The 21,014-nt window shown below is 40.1% G+C and overlaps 1 protein-coding gene across 2 annotated transcripts in view; it reads left to right on the top strand.

Annotated features, from left to right (window-relative positions):
• The window catches only part of LOC133501915 (septin-7-like), an 80,595-nt gene that overhangs the window by 14,214 nt on the left and 45,367 nt on the right, over window positions 1–21,014 (top strand). For both annotated transcript variants that reach the window (XM_061822085.1, XM_061822082.1), the window contains exons 4-8: window positions 8,946–9,046; window positions 9,152–9,286; window positions 12,993–13,110; window positions 14,824–14,916; window positions 17,816–17,912. In XM_061822085.1, the coding sequence (XP_061678069.1) occupies window positions 8,946–9,046; window positions 9,152–9,286; window positions 12,993–13,110; window positions 14,824–14,916; window positions 17,816–17,912 (544 nt within the window). The remainder of the gene's footprint in view (window positions 1–8,945; window positions 9,047–9,151; window positions 9,287–12,992; window positions 13,111–14,823; window positions 14,917–17,815; window positions 17,913–21,014) is intronic.

Genomic DNA, 21,014 nt, shown 5'->3' with positions numbered 1-21,014 from the left:
TTGTGCAAATGGCGCAAAAAGAAATTCATCCAGAAAAGTGACTTGTAGTCTGACAATCTTGAACATTGTCTAATGTGCAGATACTTCTCAAGGAAATGAGTGGCCTTTATTTTTCAACAGCAAATATGCAAGTAATGTAGAGTGGCGAGACTACTACTCTAAGTGCATGAATAATGTATTGTGGTCCTAACAAAGACAATGTCAAGACAAATTTGGTAGTATGTTACAATGAAATTGTAAGTTAATATGTGATGTACTATTCTAACATATTTTAGTTAGCAGCACGGTGGTTCAGATGGTAAAGCGTTGGCCTCACAGTTCTGAGGTCCTGGGTTCTATCTGTGTGGAGTTTGCATATTCTCCCTATGCCTGCGTGGGTTTTCTTTGGGCATGCGGTTTTCTCCCACATCCCAAAAACATGCAACATTAATTGGACACTCTAAATTGCCCTGAGGTGTGCTTGTGAGTGTGGCTGTTTGTCTTGATGTGCCCTGCGATTGGCTGGCAACCGGTTCAGGGTCTACCCCGCCTCCTGCCTGTTGACAGCTGGGATAGGCTCCAGCACTCCCCGCGACCCTCACCCTCATGAGGATAAGCATCTAAGAAAATGGATGGATAAATAGTATAGTTTGAGCTTGTTTTTGAACTGTCGTACTGCTTCAGGGTTGCCCCGATCTTCGGTAGGAATGATTACACTTTTCTTTTCGAAGCATCTGCATAACTAGTCCTTGTAGTCGACATTTTTTGTCTTAAAGTTAAAACAAACTCACAAGCAGCCGTTTCTGATATTTGGCGGAGTAGCAACAAATGTGCTATGCTGACGATTGTGAAATGGCAAACTCCCGCAAGCAGGTCGGGGAGCTCAGGTTGGTGGCGCACATTACTGTTACATATAAATGTGAAACATAAGACACCAAATACCATATTGAAATGTTAATGTATGGCTTGTTTTTATCACTATGTACCTCTATACGACTATACAGTGTGATTTATTTATTTATTTATTTATTTTTTGATCTATATCTAAGTATAATGCTCTTGACTTTTTGAAAATATTTTTTGAAAATTTTGCACATTATGTACAAGAAATTATGGTCCACACATTGCATTTTCAAACGCATCATTGACGTTTTTTTCTTTTGTTGTCTTTGTTCACAAAAATTACGAGCGTAGAGCTCTCACACAAAGAATGAAAACACCATTGATAAGCTAACATAAATTAGTATTGAATTTGCGACACTTAATTCTCTGAAAATTAAGAATATTGGTACACGTTACACAAATGTTCTATAAACACATGCGAACAAACAGTAAATATAGCCACTTGGGCAAAAAGCAAACCAATTTTCATACACAAGGTAACTCAATGTGCTTTGCATGATTAAAAGCATTTGAATACGTAGAAATAAAACATCTAAAACATGGGGAAAAATATTTTAAAAATGATTTAAAAAATTTATAAAAAAATAAAAGTACAATTATCAACAAAATGGAGTTGAAGAGGTATTAAAAATTTGAAACACTAAAAAAAGCATGAGTTTCCAATCTGGATCTAAAAACATTCACACTTGGGGCTGACATCACTTCTGTTGGCAACTTATTCTATTTGTGTGCAGCATAATAGCTAAATGCTGCTTCAGCATTTTTCTCTTCGACTCCGAGCTCCACTATTTGACCCGACTCTGTCGCTTTCGGAGCTCTACTGGGTTTGTACTCTGTAAGCATTTCTTTCACATATTCATTTTGTGATTTATAGACCAGTAGCAGAACTTTAAAATATATTGTAAATATGACGGGAAGCTAGTGTAAGGACTTTAGAATTCTATTTACAGTACAGTAATTTCTTGAAAATAATGCACAACATTTTCCAAAAATATTTTCAAAAAAATCAAAAGAGCAAATATTTAAGCATGGATGAAAAATAAACAAAATAAAATCACATCGTATAGTTGTATACAGGTACATAGAGTGGTAAAGAAAAAAAAAAAAGCTGTACAAATACATTTCGATATGATCTTTGATGTCTTATGTAACACATTTATATAAATTACAGTAATGTGCTCCACCAACCTGAACTCTGACCTCCTTGGGAGGAGTGGGGAGCATTGCATTTTATGATTGTTAGCATCACATATTTTTTGGTACTGTACCAAATATCAGAAACAACAGTCTGTGAGTTTGTTTTAACTTAAACGAAGACAAAAAATGTCGACTACAAGGCCTAGTTGTGCAGGCGCTTTCAAAAGAAATGTGACCTCACTCTGGCCTATGACGTGGCCAAACCGGAAGCAAAACAACGTGACCTAACTGTTAACAGCTAACTAAAAAAACTACGTAGCACGATCGTAATGGGCACATTTAAAAACAAAACGGGATAGCGCACACAATTGAAAGATTCGCCTTTTTTAAGTGCCCATTACGCTCATTTCTACGTTTTTTTGAGCTCTCGTTTTGATTGCGACCTGACACTATGAAGATTGTCTCCGAACGGGGGAAAGAGGCTGGTCGGGTAGCATGGTGGACCTTCCACTCAAAGTGCTGACAATAATAAGGAATAAAGGGAACCATGACTCTTAAGATTCCAAAACTGTTTCCCCACAAACGCCATGGAGGGCACAGACGATGTCATGCTGTGGGAGCAAGATGGGATCACTGTTCATGAATGCAGGAGGCACCAGAACTGGACCAAGTCATCAATGATGAGTTTGACAGTGGTGCACCAAAGATAGCTACGATGGCTATTTTTTAGATTGGAGATGAGTCGGATGCTTCTTTTGAAGTCTTGGGAAAGGATGTGTATAGTCTTGGACTGCACTATGCACAAACATTTTATAAACAACTATTTAATGCAATAAATGTTCAAGTGTTAAAAACTTTAGTGTATTTACTTAAGACTGTAATATGTGTTATCAACAGTGTTAATAAAATGTCATGCCATCTTTGAGTATTTATTTTAGTTGGTTTAGGGATTCTGTTCTGACAATTGCAGGGACCAGGACATGTGGCCTGTCCTAAAATATATATTACCGCTGCATCAGTACATACACAAAGATTATCATTAATGATGACTTTTTGTAAAACAATACAGGTACACGCATTAAATATACAAACCTAACAAAATGGAAATATATAATTCCCAATATTTTGAGCATACGAATAGCAGCAAATTAGTCGTGTGTGTTGTACATTGGTAGAAGGTTTTTCTCGAATCTTATTTATTTATTTATTTTTAGGTCAACTTTGAGGGTGCGCATTATACTTCAGGAGGTATTATACTCGAGAAATTACGGTAATCCTTCTTTGTTCTTGGTTATTTGGGAGCAGAACCATCCGTGAAAAGTGAAAAAGCGCGAAGTAGCGGGGATATATGTTTATGTGGGTACCAGAACGTTTAAAATATTTGGACAGTATTTGCACTTTGCATATTTGAGACAAAAAGAGGTATTTAGTTAAATATTTGGTTATAGAACCTTATAAATGTAATATATGCTGCATTATGAATTTATAACATGAATATAAATTATAAAACACGTACTGTATTACATTACTTATAGTTACCATTCATCACTCGGAGACTTCTACTGGAGGCGCTGTGTGGGTACCAGAATGTTTAATCAACAGTACACCATTTATACTTTGCATACTAGAGACAAAAAATTACAACGGTCAAGTGTGTAGTTAAACAATAACAATAAAACAATAACATTTTTACTGCAGTACAGAAAGTGACAAGCAAAGCAAACGTGTCTCTTGGAGTGCACAGAATGTTCCAGATGCATAGTTGTGACGTTTCCTCTGTCGCACCGTTGTGATGCCACTAATGTTACGCCATTGTGACGGCATTTCTGTTTCTCCGTTGTGGTGTCCCCTCCTCGACAAGAGGAACTTTTGCTCGCGAGGAGAATGCGCGATGTGTCTCTCACCATCTCCACAAATCCTTTTTTTATTTCCTTAGGGTGGTCTAAAATGTAGCAAACACAGCAACCGTGATTGATAAAGCAACTGTGAGGTGATAAACAAAGCAACTGTGGCACACAAACCAAACGTGATGCAATGTAAGCATATTAAGCATAGCAGGATATTTACCATATCATTCTTTGTGTAGCGCACTGCTTATTTATTCACGCCATAATGGTGCCACAAAAGCGTAACTTCTGCCGTCGTTGATGTTATCCAAAAGTTGTACTTTTTCGCCAATCATCATCAGCTTCCTTTTCACCAGGCTGAATTTTGTGCAATACGCTTTTCACAAAGCGAACGCAGCTCCCATTTCACATCATCCTCTTCCACTTGGGTCCTTCAGGGGAAGCTTTAACATCAACACAGCGCTTTGGTGGCATTGTGAACTTGAGAGGTTATGCACACAGTCTAACAGTGTAGAAAATGGCAGCTAGAAAGGACAAGAGAGAGGAAGGAGGCAGAGAGAGTGGCTGGGTGGGGCTCCAAGAATGCACAGCCAATCAGTTCCAAAAAGCCAATGTGGCTTTTTTTTTTTTTAATTTACACTTCATTGGTCCATGTGCGCTCGAGACCTCTCCGAGTATCAATGCGCCTTCTCCTAATATAGTACGGACTATGTGCCGATCTGACTTTTTGTCATTTAGTTTTTTTATATGAAGTACCAACACCCATCCATTTTCTGAGCTGCTTATCCTCATGAGAGTCACGAGAATGCTGAAGCCATTCCCAGCTATCATAAATTTTGACTTAAACAGTGAAATCCGATTTACGGCAAAATTCGAGTTAAGTTGCTAGTGCAGGAACGGATCTCGGTCTTAGACCAAGGAATCCCTGTATAATGTTAAACAGTTTTTCACCATTTGGATGTTCTTGCCATGGCTATGACCAAGTACTTAAGCGTCCAGCATGAGTCACCCTTCCCTACTAAATAAAACACAAGTGCTTTCATTCCATCAGTTGCAATCTGGCTCAATTTTGATTTGGCCCATTTTTACCATGAAAGCATTTTAAAATTTGTCATTTGTACATTGTAGATGCATTATTTCATTCACTCCTATGTTTTATCTTACTGAATACCAAATTTGGTGCATTTCTTCAATATACAGGCAGTTGTGTTCAAACTGAAATTTCAGATTCTTGCCCAGTTACTCAAGTGAGGCTAATGAGTGGTGCATGTTGTGAGAGTCTGCGTTGTATGATAATGCATGTTCTTGTATAAAATGGAAGGGACTGGGTTGGTGTATTTATATTCCAGAATAGCTCATGTTCCAAAAGATCATGTTGTGTTTTAATTATCTATTAGGACTTCCAACATTTTTGAGGGGTTTGTCCCTCTGTTTGACTGAACAGATTTTGTCCATTGTTCATTCCTTACATCCCTTGCAACATGAGTTGGTTGAATTAACAGAGCAATGTCAAATTACCTATGTTTGCATGGACAGCTATACAGACAATTTAATTCAAGGTTTGCAGAAGCTGAAGAATGTTTGTTTGAGAATATGAATGCTACAGTTAGTCAAGGGGTGATCCTAAAATTAGATGTCCTTGTGAAAGTATGTGGCTATGTAGTATTTTGTTGTTAGACTAATTCTAAAGCTGATTTGAGTGTACTTTAAAAAAAAAAAAAGTCTATATAAAATATCCCATCATCCATCCATGCATCCTTTTTCTTCTGCTTATTCATGGTCAAGTTAGCAGGAGGCCGAGACTATCCCAAGGTGTTCTGAGGCAATCTGGGAGATATACGTCGTATCTCTAGCATGTCCTGGGTCCTTCTCTCCACAGTCGTGGCAAGTGTTATCATTGAAGTCACCACTCTCCCAATTGGTGTTGTCACAGCCTCTTCTACCCCCTCCATGTTTCATGCCTTGTCTACCGTTTCCCCAGCTTTGAAACTGTAATTGAGCAAGTGCCGTCATCGGTTGGTGTATATTCAACGATGTCTTTGCCAAATCCTCTTCTTTCTTCTTCTTCTGGTTCCATTCTTTGGTCTCAGCATGTTTGGCGTGTTGCATAACGCAGCTTTTGGCCACCGTCATTGGGATGTGGGTACTCTTTTATTGTCTCTTTCATTTCCGGCTCCATGTGACTGTATGCTATGACAGGCTGACAGTCCGGACCAGGGAACTCGATCATTGGCATGCGGAAGTTCAGATCCATATTGGCCTTCTGTCTGCTAATTGCCAGTAATGGCGGACCCAGAACCCATTTTTTCTGTCTCATGACAGGAGTTGGCAAGCTGCCAACAGGAGCCAGCTGAGCAGGCTGAGAGCAGGAAGAAGCAGCAGCAGCAACTTGTGTGCAGAGGGGAGGGAGCGCAGCAGTTGGAAGCAGACAGGGGGCCACTGGCCATCATCGTCAATTGGTTGCTCAGGTTGCTGTTTGACTTGCGGTCACGGCTGTCGTCACGACGTATTCCACCAGGCAAAACTCAGATACAGTGTCACAGGAGGAGATGCACAGTTATCAGTTTCTTTAGACTCCTTTTGTTTTTTCACTTTTCCCTTATCTAAATTCTTTTGACTATTCCCTCCATTATTAAGTTCTGTCAACCATATTTCCAGACAATTCTCCATTTTTCTCAGTCTTCTAAATCCTTAATTTTAATTGTTTTGTTCTTCTTTAAACTACTTTTCTGCTCCTCCAACATTTCTTTTAAATGTTGTAACTTCCGGATAATCAAACTTCCCATAACTACAAAACCATAGTCAGTTACCCATTTCTCTATCCACGCTATACATTCTTCCCATATTACCCCTCATATTGATCATAATTAGTGATGTGTACACTGGTAAATCCCTGTTTTTGCTCTTCTCACTGGTTTGTCTCTTTTCACTGGTTTTGCTCTTCCCACTCTCCATTTTATGGAAGCGGCTCCCTCCATCACAAGATTCAAGCGCCTCTGAAATTGTCAGAGCTTCGAACCCCTAAAAGTTGGGTCCTGAGATTACAAACCCCTCACCGTCAGATCTTGAGGCACCAACCCCCTCACTGAATTTAAGCCCGGGAACTGTATTCCTCGCTAACAGGTCTTGTGGCACCAAACCCCTCACTAAATTTAAACCTGGGACCTTGAACCCCATACAGTCAGATCTTGTGGCCTCGAAACCTCAGAGAACTGTACTCACGGTACAGATTCGGACCCAACCAATGGAACATGGGGAGAGCAACTACCAATGCCGCTTAATACAAAGACAAGATTGTTCCCACCAAAAATCAAGAAATAAATAATACAAATTCTTTACCATAACCGATCCAGGAAGGCAGCTGGGAAGTCCCCTGTCCAAATTCTTGGGTAAGGGCAGGACTAGTGTGCCCGTCCCGGATGATCAGTCACTGGTCTGCAGAGCCTCTGGATTGACGATCAATACTGGAATCCCACTTCTGACACCAATTTGGATACATTTGGCAAAATATTTTTCTGACACATCAGCAAGGAGAGAATTTTGTCTTTGTGGATTATTACAAAACAGAGGAAATTCTTTGTGAAGAGAGGCAAAGGTACAAGTCTTGTCACCCCTTACACTCAAGATCAGACTAGTCCTTTGAAGTCCTTTGAATATATGAGAGAGAGAGAGACAGAGAGAGAGACAAGACACAAGACAAGACAGTTATTTCCAGGTGTATACACAAGGAGCCGGTAAATACACCATCACATGAGGAATAGCCTGACCGGGAGAACTAGAGCCCATACAGGATAAAACCTTTTAAAGTTGAAGATAGAACTAATAATTAGTATATATGCAAAACATAAATCTGCCAACATAGAAGTCTAAGTATCTTTAGGTCCTGTTCATGAGTGAAGAAAGAATGTAGCGGAAGATTGACAGGTGGATTGTTGCAGCATCTACAGTGATGCGAACTCTTTATCGGTCTGTTGAAGAAAGTGCTGAGCCAAAAGCCAATACTCAGAATTTACTGGTTAGTCGAAATCCCTACCTTCACTGATGGTGACGAGCTCTGGTTGTGACCAAAAGAAGATGATTGCAGATACAAGTGGCAGAATTGAAGTTCCTCTGCATGGTCTCGGTCATCCAGGAGGGGTTCCGAGTATTTAGGATGCCCCCAGATTCCTTCCTGGTGAGGTGTTCCTGGCAAATCCCATGGAGAGGCGTCCTCACAGATGACGCAGGACATCCTAGAGACACCCGGCTCTGTGGAAGGCCAGGGAACATCTTGGAATTCCCCGGAAGACCTGGATGAAATGCCTAGTGGGAGAGACCGCCAAAACCCAACCTCAGATAAGATGAAGAAAATGGATGGCTGGATGGATAAATGGGTTTATTTCCCCTTCAAACATAGTGGCTGTTTGAAGGTTTATGATTACTGTAACATCTTTGCTGATTTAGCTTGTCAATGGTGTTTTGCATTGTGTTCGTATCACGTTAACAGACCTTTACAAATTATGGTTTCATTAAACATTTGTTTAAATATACATGTAATCAGTGTTTTATTTCCTTTTCTTTCAGTGTTAATTTTATAGTTAAACTTGCAGTCATGACTACATGGCTTTGCCTCTTGATTTGGAGGACTATGCGTGCGAGACAGTGAGAAGAGGCACTCAGGCGGTGGTTTTCAAACTTTTTTGGGGCACACCCCACTTTTTGGAGATTAATCCCCCCTCAACCTGCTTGGGGGTTTGAGAGGGAATTGAAAAATTGCCAAGCGGGAGGGGATGAAACAATCCAGGGTGTTGTTAACTGCGGGAGTATAAAATGGACTTTACACTCATCTCAATAGTTTGAGAAATCCTTAATTTATTCGTTGGTTATTTTAAATGTGATTTTTCTACATCCATTTGCTTTCTCACAGACTGCCATTAGTCTTCAAACTCGTTTTTGAGAGACTGTTCTACTCTATGCTATTCAGTACATTTTTTACTGACCCTTTCGTATGTGAACTTGGATTAAAAATTATTACAATCTTGCATAATGAGCACCCCTGGAATTGCAATGTTTTAAGTTAATGGAAAGGTTGTGTTTCAGGTGGAGCAGTCTAAGGTGCTCATCAAAGAAGGAGGAGTCCAGCTGACTCTGACAATTGTTGATACGCCAGGATTTGGAGATGCAGTAGACAACAGTAACTGGTTAGTAGCATTATTGTCTGTGTTCTTGTTCTATTCACTCCAATTTTTATGGTATAGAACTGTTATTTCAAGTTTCTGCTGATACAATATTCTCCACTTTTTCAGTTGGCAGCCAGTTATCAACTACATTGACAGTAAGTGTGAGGACTTCCTGAATGCAGAATCAAGGGTGAACCGCAGATCGATGCCAGACAACAGGGTCCACTGCTGTCTATACTTCATTGCCCCCTCTGGACACGGGTAGGTGACACATCTAATCAGATTATTTTGTATGTAGCACACGATTCCATCAAAACACTGGACACCATGTTGACGGACTGCTGTATTACAATATATGGCCTAAAAAATAAAGTTCAACTGGCGAATGTAATGGCGGCACGGTGAAACAGCTGTATAGCGTTCCCCTCACAGTTCTGAGGACTGGGGTTCCAATCTCGGCCCTCCCTCTGTGTAGTTTGCATGTTCTCCCCGTGACTGCTTGGGTTCTCTCTGGGAACTCTGGTTTCCTCCCACATCCCAAAAAATATGCATTAATTGGAGACTTTAGATTGCGTCCCGATATGTTTGTGAGTGTGACTGTTGTCTGTCTCCATGTGCCCTGCTTTTGGCTGGCAACCAGTTCTAGGTGTACCTTGCCTCCTGCCCATTGATAGCTGCGATTGGCTCCAGCACTCCCACAACCCTTGTAAGGATAAGCAGCTAAGAAAATGGATGGATAGTCAAAGTAATATTTAACAGTAATATATGCAGGCGCATCTATAAAAATATAGTCACTGATGGTGTAACGTAATGATGAAATTTGCTTGGTTTTGGTGCAAGCAGCTTGGGCTCAGTTCCCACTCAGAGACCATGTGAATGGTTCTCCGTGTCTACATGTGCACTGTGTGTGACTGACTGGCAACCAGTTCAGGGCATAGTCCACCTTTCACCTGAAGTTATCTGGCAAATCCTTTAGCACCCCACAACCCTCAACAAGATACGGGGTGTTGAGAATGGAGGAAGGTATTTGAGTGAGGCATGAGCTCAAAAGAAGTTAATTCCCGTAATCGTGCAAGTGGTAAAACACAACCACCATGATACTCAACACAAATATGTCTTGGACTTAACACCGATTTCATCGGCCTGATTGGTATCGACTGATAACTAGCATTTCATGCCAATCGATTTAGCCATAATTCGCCCATCAGTCAGGCTCGTAAAAGACATTTATTCCACGTTGCCATCGTGCACATTATATCTGAATCCACAATCTAGTTTTCATGTGCATCTTTTCACGTAAACAAAATATCTGACGGCCAATAAAGTTCTTAAAAAGAAATATGTCAGAGGCATGGGACAGACAACACATCTGCTACAGACAGATAATTCCCGCATCAGATGACAAGACAAATTTGCTCTTTCATGATCGAACTATCTCTCCGGTCGCATTTGAGTTGACAAGATAAAACCGAATGATCATAAAAACGAGATGCGGTGATATCGAAATACAAGATTTTATTGCAGTAGTCTGACATTATAATAAGAGCAATTTGTCTTGTAGTCTGATCGGCGCATTAAGTGTCTTGTCTCACCCATCTTGTCTTTCCCATTCACCGATGTTTCTTTTTAATAACTTTAAAGGAAGACTTTGTCGAAACTAATGGGGATGGTAGCACACACTACAAGTTAGTAGATGAGGGTTCAGTGTTTCTTTTAATGCCAGCGTTATCTGCAGATTTCACCGAGAAACATCTCTAAATTGGAAAAGTATCAAAATTCCTCTCTCGCTCAGACATTCCAATGAGACCGGCTGGAAAACTGACAGCCAATCAGCGTTTGCCACGCCTGCAGTGCTTCCTGTTCTGACCCCACATTGCTTGTGGATACATTTCACCGAACAGAGAACGTCCACTATTTGGCATTTTGTGGCCGATTTTTGTGAAAAAATAATTACAAACAATAAAAAGAAAAGTAGCATGACCTACAATGTTCAAGCCTGGGTGCTTGAGCCAGAATACACTCAGCCGCCAGGTGATTTGTTGGAGAGGGGACGTGGGACTAAAAACGAACAATAATCTCATTATATGGACTGGGGAGATTTGTTTGACGCCTTTGTGAGGAGTTGGTTTACATGTAGAGAATATACAGCCGACGTGGCCTGACTTTTTTTTTTTTTAAACCCCAAGCAGCAGCAAGCCTGTTATTGTACTTTTCAAGCAGCAAAACCTCTCGCGATTCAGCAGCAGTAGGGTTGCACGCGCGGATCGCCGTAAATGGTAACCGGGAAGTGTTGTGTTCTGACTGCCAGCAAAGTGAGTATCAAAGCGAGTTGATGCTCTGTGTTATTACTATACCGACCATTGAGCAAAGAAAATAAAAATAACAATGTACAATGTTCAAGCGTTTGAGCCAGAACACACAGACAGGCAGAAGTCAACGTGTTGGGAGGGACGTGGCGCTGACGACAAACAACAACAGTCCCATGAAATGGACTGTGGAGATTTGGTACTTTGCTGAGGAGTTGGTTTAGATATAGAGAATATATAGCAGGTGGCCATATTTTTTATTAACACCAAGTTGTACTTTTCAAGCAGCAAAGCTTCTCGCGATCCACCGGTGGCGGAGGTGGGGGGTTGTGCTGTTGCACATGTGGATTGCGATAAATCGAAACCTGGAAGTGTTACACGTATATATCCATCCATTCATTTTCTTAGCCGCACAATGGTCAAAGGTCTGCTGGAGCCTATCCCAGCTGTTAACGAGCAGGAGGAAGGTTACACACACGCAGACACGGGGAGAACATACAAACTCCACAGACGGAGGTCCGGGATTGCACCACCCTCATAACGTATGTTGTTGCTTTACCGTACCATCACAAGAGGCTATATAACTTAGTGGCTAATAACCAGTAATGATTAAATGCGTGCAAATTTCCCCACTGATCAATGAGCCTCAACTGTGACAGCCACAGCTTTATCCTGCCAGGTTGACCCCACGGGAGGTTAAAGAAGGACAAATTTGGGAGCGTTTTCTCAGTTTTGGTGCAGAACAAGTCTGCATCTTGGATTAGCTTGAACGAATGGTGTGTTATGCTAAGCACCGGCAACATCAAGGATGTTTCTTTCAGTTTGGCTCTGAAAGTTGGCACATATCCAGATTTTGCTTGGATTTCAAATGTTTCCAACTTTTTTTTTTTTTCAATTACTGTACAAAATATATGTAATATTACTTCACATTGGAGGGTTTATTGTACATATGAAATCTGTGGAGAGTCTTCCTTTAATCGCCATCACATATTTACTGTTCTACATCAAAAGACATTCACTTGGGCTCAAAATTAATTCGCTTTTGTGTTTAAATATACTGGCACAATGGCGACACGATGGCACGATGGAATAGTAAAATAATCAATTACGTCATTGATCTATCAGATCCACAAATTATGACTATAAAACCGGTCAACCAATCTGTATAACATGCTCATGATCAGCCAATACCAATCTCACCAGTTAAATCGGCATAAAGTTTACGTAAGGTTAGCACCCATTATTTCTGTCATGTTTTAATGTTGGTCTGAAAAAATGAGGCCCAGCAGAAGTATGACACTGTTTTCCCTCATTTGTGTGTTATTGATGTCCTATTTTTTAAACTTCCCATATATTTATTTATGTCAAGTTGGTAATAGTTGTGCTGTCAAGGCTAGTGCCAACATAGATTTTTTAGTGCATCATTCTGTGGTTCCCTGCTAGTGGCCCAATAAAATGTACTTTCTATTACTGTAGCTTCCGTTTTTATTTCTTCACGTAATATACACATGCAAATAGGTGTCAGACGGGTGCCCCTGCAAGAGGGGCGAGGGGGGGAATGCAATCGGATCAAAGTTTTTGTGGGCCTCTTCAGTTCTTGAAATTTCCACAAATTGTTGCATATCTGTTTTTCTCATGATTTTTGTCTCTCTATTCTTCAGACTAAAGCCACTTGACATTGAGTTCATGAAGAGGCTTCATGACAAAGTTAATGTCATTCCACTTATTGCAAAAGCAGATACTCTGACTCCAGAGGAATGCCAGCTTTTTAAGAAACAGGTATTCATGAACTGTAAGAAAATACTGTATGTATCAACTTAGACATATTTTCTACATAGAGTCAGGAAAATGAGTATTTGAACACCCTACGATTTTGCAAAGGCTCCCAATTTGAAATCATGAAAGGGAATTAAATTTTCATTTTAAGTCCATGACCGCTGTGAATGAGAAAACAAATTATTTTTTAAAAAATGTATTTCCATGCTACTGCTGCAAATAAGTATTTGAATACCTGTGAAAATCAATGTTAATATTTGGTACCGTAGCCTTTGTTAGGAATTACTGAGTTTCCTGTAGTTTTTCACCAGGTTTTGACACACTGCCTCAAAGATTTTCGCTCATTCCTCCTCATAGATCTTCTCTAGATCACCCACATTTCTGGGCTGTCGCTGAGAAACACTGAGTTTGAGGTCCCTTCAAGTATTTTGTATGAGGTTTAGGTCTGGAGATGAGCTAGACCACTCCAGAACCTTGATTTGCTTCTAACAGAGCCACTCCTTGGTTATCTTGGCTGTGTCCTCCGGGTCATTGTCATGTTGGAAGACCCATCTTCAATACTCTAACTGAAAGAAGGAGGTTGCTCCCCTAAATCTTCCAATACATAGACCCAGTCATCCTCTCCTGCATACACTGCAGTCATTCGATCCCATGTGCAGAAAAACACCCCCAAAGCGTGATTCTTCCACCCTCATCCTTCAAAGTAGGGATGGTTTTTATGAAATGGTATCCATCAGTCTTCCTCCTATTTTGGTCTCATCTGACCACATACCTTGCTCTAATGACTCCTCTGGATCATTCAAAGGGTCATTTAACCAGGGGAACCTTCCATGCCAACTATAATTTTAAACCATGACATCCTCGTGTATCATGCACAGTAACCTTGGAAACAGTGGTGCCAGATTTCTTCAGGTCATTGACCAGCTCTTCCTGTGTAGTTCTGGGGTGATCAATCACCTTTCGTAGGATCATTGATATGTCACGATGTGTGATCTTGCTTGGAGGGCCAACCTGAGGGAGCTTGACAGTCATGTTTAGTTTCTTCCATTTGTTTAATATTGTTCTGACACTGGATCTTTTTTCACTAAACTGCTTGGCAGCGCCATAGCCCTTTCCAGCTTTGTGGAAATCTACAATTTTGTCTCTGGTGTCGTTGGACAGCTCTTTGATCTTAGCCAGGCAACACCATCTGCCGGAGACAAATTCCTTGTGTGTTGTTACATACTTGTCCAATAAAGCTGATTCTGATGTTAGTAATTTGAGTCTTACTGATTGTGTAGGGTGGACAAGTGTCCTAATGCAGCTAACGATCTCAAACAGGTTCTTATCAATTTGAATAACAAGTGGAGTTTATGTTGACATTGAGAGGCGGACTAACAGGTCTTTGAGGACCAAAATTTTGTTCTTATTCGCAGGAGTAACATACAAATAAATTATTTAAAAAATCATACATCGTGGTTTCTGGGATTTTATTTTTTTTAGCTTGTCTTTCATAGTAGACGTGCACTTAAGATCAAAATATCAGACCCCTCCATGATTTCAAAGTGGGAGAACTTGCAAATCACACGGTGTTCAAATATTTATTTTCCACTCTATTTAGTGAATTTGTGATCTCTAGTAAAGCCATGTTTGCCTTTTTAATCTGTACTGTATTCTGAAAATATTTCATTCTAAATATTTGAAAATAATGTTAGACTTTAATAACATTTTTTTTAGATTATGAAAGAGATCCAGGAGCACAAAATCAAAATTTATGAATTTCCAGATATGGATGATGATGAGGACAACAAGCTGATCCGGAAAATCAAGGTACTGGACCAGAAAATGTTGTTCATATTTTGCTGAGTATAAAAGAACGCCAAAAGGCAGTCTGTGCTTTCTTTTGCTTCCATTGTTACAGTTTTGCCCAAGTTCTAGTTTTAGCTTAAAGACAAACTCATTGATTAACTCTACAGAGATGTTCATTCATATAACATGCCCCAGTAACTGTTGCCTTTAGCCAAAACAAAACGTGGTATCGATTTGCTTTTTTCCATGCTTCATGTCCACTGTTGATAATGTTTCAGAGCATAAACCTTTCTAGGATATGGGAAAAAAAAAAAAAAAAAAACAGACAATTTCACGCTCTCAATTTCCTACTCTATCCCAATTGTTTTTCTTTTTAATCCAAGATATGGCCGACATGGCCTTTAATAAATTTCTGTCATCTCCAGTAGTAGTTCACAATTGATATTTTCGATATATACAGGGTGTCCCAAAAAATCTATACACACTTTAAAGGTCTACTGACATGCCCATATACATTATAAAAAAGATATTTTGAAAATTACATATAATATTATTCACTTCGTCTATACAAAAAAATTAATATGAGCAGAGAGCGTGTCATTCATGCGCAAATTTGCGGAAGTCTCACTCCACATCCAAGTGGGAGCCATATTCCCTGCTATGTCATTTACAGCTGTCAAACTGGGACAGTCGCCATTGACAAGACACTGTGCCACCTGCTATGAGAGACGAACAACAGAGATTTTCAGAGTTTTTTGACACCCATTCTGACACGGAAGCTCTTTTTGAAGAAGAGAACATCTCACAATCGAGAGAAGTGACCGGGGCAATATTATCCTATCGTTTTGAGCCATATTTAGATGATATGCAGATCACTTCTAACTAACAACAGACTCCCCGACAGTATGTATAAAAGTATGTAGCGTACTCAGGAGGACCCATCCCGGGTGGAGCACCGTTGCCCGGGGGTTGGGGGGGGTTTGTGGGGCTCTCCTTTTTCCTCCCGCACCGGGGGGGGCTGTTCTTTTTCCTCCCGTACATGGCTGTCCTTAACCACCCTTTCTTGCTGCACATCCTTCCCACCTTTATCCGTGTCTGGCCAACCAGTAGAGATCCTTTTCTCCTCCGTATCCAATCTGGTGTACATGCCGTCATATGCGTCTTGTTTAGCCTTTGCCACCTCTACCTTTGCCCTACGTCGCATCTCAATGTATTCCTTTCTCCTCTCCTCAGTCCTTTGTGTCCCACTTCTTCTTCCCTAGCCTCTTTCCCTGTATGACTTCCTGTAATTTGGGGTTCTACCACTTTCTCCCCTTTAATACCAGAAGACACACCAAATACTCTCCTGCCTGTCTCTCTGGTCACCTTGCCTGTGGTACTCCAGTCTTATATAGAAGCTCCTCCTGTCCATCGAGAGCCTGTCTCACCTCTTTCCTAAAGGCATTCTTCCTTTCTCAGCTTCCACAACATGGTTCTCTGCTCTACCTTTGTCTTCTTAATCTTCCTCCCTGCCACCAGTCATCCTAAACACCACAATCCTATGCTGTCAAGCTACACTCATCCCTACCACAACTTTACAGTCGGTAACCTCCTCCAGATTATATTGTCAATACAAAACGTAATCGACCTGGGTGATTCTACCTCTGCTCTTCTATGTCCCTCTATGTTCCTGCCTCTTCTGGAAGTGTTCACTACTGCCATTTCCATCCCTTTTGCACAGGCCACCACCATCTGTCCCTTAAAGTTCCTTTCCTGGATGCCATATTTACCAAACACTTCCTCTTCAACTCAATGTCACATCCTACCTGTGGGGCATCGACGCTAATCGCATTATAAATACCCTAAATTTCAAGTTTCAGCCTCATCACTCGATCTGACATTATTTTCACCTCAAAGACATTCTTAGCCAGGTCTTCGTTTAAAATAACCCCTAGTCCATGGTAAAATAAGCCCTGCTTCTAAACTTCTACCCTTTCCACCTGCTCTCTTGGATGCACAAAATATCAACCTTTCTCCTAATCATCATGTCAACCAACTCCTGAGCTTTTCCTGTCATTGTCCCAACATTCAAAATCCCTACACTCAGTTGTAGGCTCTGTGCATTCTTCTTCTTCTGGCAACAAATCTGCTTTCCTCCTGTTCTTTGTCATCGACCCACAATAGCTGAATTTTTTTTTTACCGAAGGTCTGCAGGTTAACGGTGCCAGGGGCGGGCATTGTTAACCCAGGCTACAACCAATCCGATTTTGTATTATTTAGATGAACACTCATATTTGTTTGTTACAGTTTTACGCCACATGCTCTTCCTGACACAACTCCTTGTATTTATCCGCACTTGGGACCGGGCTACAGATTGCACTGGCTTGTGCTCCCATAGGGCTGGATTCATTAACGCCATAATGGCATGCCACAAAAGCGCAACTTCTACGTCTTTGATCATATCCAAAAGTTTCACTTTTTCTCTGATAGTCACCATCTACCTTTTCCTCCGTGGTGCTTCGGAGGACGCTTTCGCATTAGCACAGCACTTCGTCGGCATTGTGAAAAAGAGAGATTATGGCACAGTCAACAGCGTAGATGAAAATGGCGGAAAGGAAGGTCAAGGGTAAGGGTGGAACGGAAGTGTCTGGGTGAGGCTTCAATGATGCACAGCCAATCAGCTCATGAGATAAATCCACACGTTCTCATTGGTCGATGTCGCACCGGGGAGAAATCAAACGCCATGTATCAGTTGCCTGGTTTAGAAACACTAATCTAGAGTTTGTTTCCTCAATGAGATGCATGGGGATGTCAGTCATGGATAAAGGCTTAATTGTCATGTGACGAATAAAGGAAAATAATTGTGTGATCGTAAAATACCACTGAATAACTCATTTTTAGGGGTAATTTGCTGAGAAAAACATTATTTTTAACACTGCAGGAGAAGATGCCACTGGCTGTGGTTGGCAGCAACGTGGTAATTGAAGTAAATGGAAAGAAGGTCAGAGGTCGCCAGTACCCGTGGGGTGTAGCAGAAGGTAGGTGTAAAGGAGATTTTCTGACAACAAGAAGGTACTTTTCAGGCACTGTGTGATTGCTCTTTGATGTTAAAGGATTTTGCAGTGTTTTTGTAGGTTGATGAATAGGATGGTCAAAAAACATATTCTCATACCTGTATGTTGTCAAATCCCCATTGGAGCCACTAAATGCATTAACTACCAGATGATAAATTAATCTTGTCAAAATGTGACCTAGAAAGTTATATTGATCAAAGCCAGAGCTGATAATTGCCTTTTTCCTTCTGGAAGGAGATGTATAAGTGCTTTGTTATTATTTAAAATATTTTGAGACACATTTGTTAGTTTTTAGTCTTTTATGTCGGTTTGGGAATCAATTTAGAGGTATGGGTAATGGCCAACCTTTCTAACTTTTTTGTAGCTATTCAGCTTTTGCATTTTTACAATTAGTGCAATGAATAATTCCAACATATCCCATCAAATGTTACGTTTTGAGTTAGTGGGTGTTTATCATGACAGTTAATACATCCAAATCCAAATCAGACCATTCCTTCTGGTCATGTTCGTCTTTAACCTGGTAAGGATTCTGGAAAAGGGAGCAGGACCTTCTGTGCCTTTAAAAGTGCTTCTTTATGACACTAAGCATCCATCTTTTAAAAAGAAAAAAAATATTCACAATCGGCCATATTCTCTTGTTGGTGCGTAAGTCAATATTGTATGCGCCTGGTTTGTACATTTTCAAGTTACATGGATTCTACCATCATGGCTTCTGACACAACCTTTGCATGTAACTCCTTGTCTGCAGGGGGGTAGGATTCTCAATGTGGATTTTTCTTCAGATGTGAAAGCCTTTGAAATCTACTTGAAGAATATCACACTTTGAATGTGAAATCAACCCTCAGCAGTAACAGAAGTGAAAAGTCACTTTTGAGACATCAGTACCCCCCCTTAGGGTCATGTTTTTTGTCTTGTAACCTATATAACATACTCTGCATTATATATAATTGAATAATAATACTTTGCTTATAAATGAACGCATATGGAAGGCCACCAATGAAGCGAGTGAACCAGCTGTTGATCAGTGTTGTCCAGCAACCATACTTGCGCCACACATGGGGGCACGTCACTTAAATGACATGAATAAAAAAATAAATAGAATTATTCCATATCCAACACACCTTCGTGCCATCAATAAGACTGCAGTTTTTGTAAGTGGTGGTTTCAACAAACTCCCAACCCGCCATGCAGCATATTTGAAACAAAATTGGCTCTTGCAGCAAGTGTATGAAATTATTAATATGAGATGATGTGTTGACGTTATGCCATCGATCGACATCATATGGTCAGGCAAATAGGACCATTGAGCTCAGCAATGGTTCAGGTGTCCGTTAGCGTGCCAAGTCAGCCTCCAGCACGCCAATAGCAGCCATCGGAGGGTCCGGGCACGTGAACAAAAATAACGTGGAGTGTGATTGTTCACATTACAAGAGCACATGATTTAATACGACCTCTGGAACGTGCAAGGCCAAACGTGAGAATGTTCACATTTTAGGGTTACTCCACGCAAAAGGCTCACTTGGCCAGAAGACATGCAAGTGATAGATTTTAAACAGACGGCAGAATGGGCACCAAGCTGCGTGTCTTTTCTGACTTAAGCATATGGGAGAATATAGCCTTATGTTTTTATCTGTGATTTTTATTTACGCTAGTGTTTGAAAGATAACTTTTTCATTCTTTCCATTTTCTCCCCTTTCTGTTTTCTTTCATTCTTTTCCATGACTGACAGAGGGCATATTTGGTAAACAGAACAAGCCTTATCTTTATTTTAACCCAATTTTGTCACCTTTTATTCCCCATCAGAGCATCCCTAACCTTAATCTTTCCATCCCTCCTTTCCTCTTTACTCTTCTGTTGCTGCACTCACATCATTAGGCTGATTATCACACTGATGCTTTTATCAGACTTGGGCGTGATAGTGATTGCAACTTTCAAATATTACAAGATTCACTACTTTCACAAGATGAAGCTATATTAAAAAAAAAATTGTATCCAAATATTTCATGATAGTATTAACATCCAGATGCACCATGACAATATGGCATGGCTCTTTTATTTTATCCAACTGCAGTGCAGAGTTTGTATTTATATCCCAGTGAAATACACAGAAACCTTGTTGGTTGGTGTAAACATTAGCAGTCAAACTATTATATTTCTGTATTTTTAAGGTACTGGCAACTCTAACAGTTCATCTCTATTTGCTCTACAGTGCTGTAAAAAAAGTACCAGACCTCTTTCTGACAATTTTTTTGTTTTACAGTACACCAACTAATTTTAATTTCACAAGGACTACCTGATTAAATGAAAATAAAATGTAGTTTCTAAATACAGATTTTGTTTATAAAATTCAGATCCAATGTGAAACTGTAATTAATTCCCTCTTGAACCTAGGCCTGTGCAATATAAAAATGGCTACCATAGGATATAAGCCTCAATGGTTTATATTCTTATGGTGATATGTGCTTAGATTTTTTTTTTGCCACACTACTTCAGTATCAGAAACGGTAACAAGACAGCAGTCAACTTTCTATTACAGTCATCCTTGTGCTTCACCCTCTAATCTCTCTCTCCAGGAAATATTTTTTCACAGCACTGTACCTATATTTAGTTGAAGCTAAAAATATTAATAATGAGGAAAAGGAGCCTTTGGTCTAACAGAGTGTTTTCTGGTGCCTTTTGTTCCGATCGCAAAGTACAATCTATCTGACATCAATATTGTTGAATGTTATAAATCTTTTTTTGTTTTCTTCCTTCCTCATCTAGTCATGTTATTTCAAGTTACGTCAGATTTGTTGTCCCAGGTCTGATCCTTTGGCTATTTTCTTGAAAAATAAATAAAAAGCTGTTTAAAGCAATACATTGCATAGGGCCTGGCCTTGCTCCTTTTTTCAAGTTTTTAAGGTTGCTACATTTCTGCTTACTGTACCATGTGATTTAATTCCCTTTGTCACTGACCAAAATGGGATCCACGCATCTTGAATAATAAGTTCATGAGCTCCCAATGTAGCAATCTGTTTTTTCTTTAACATGCCTTAATCATTACATTATTCGTGTGCATTCGAGAGC

Source organism: Syngnathoides biaculeatus, chromosome 6, assembly GCF_019802595.1.
Source record: "Syngnathoides biaculeatus isolate LvHL_M chromosome 6, ASM1980259v1, whole genome shotgun sequence".
NCBI classification, from domain to species: domain Eukaryota; kingdom Metazoa; phylum Chordata; class Actinopteri; order Syngnathiformes; family Syngnathidae; genus Syngnathoides; species Syngnathoides biaculeatus.
This window is presented reverse-complemented; position numbering and strand designations above follow the sequence as displayed.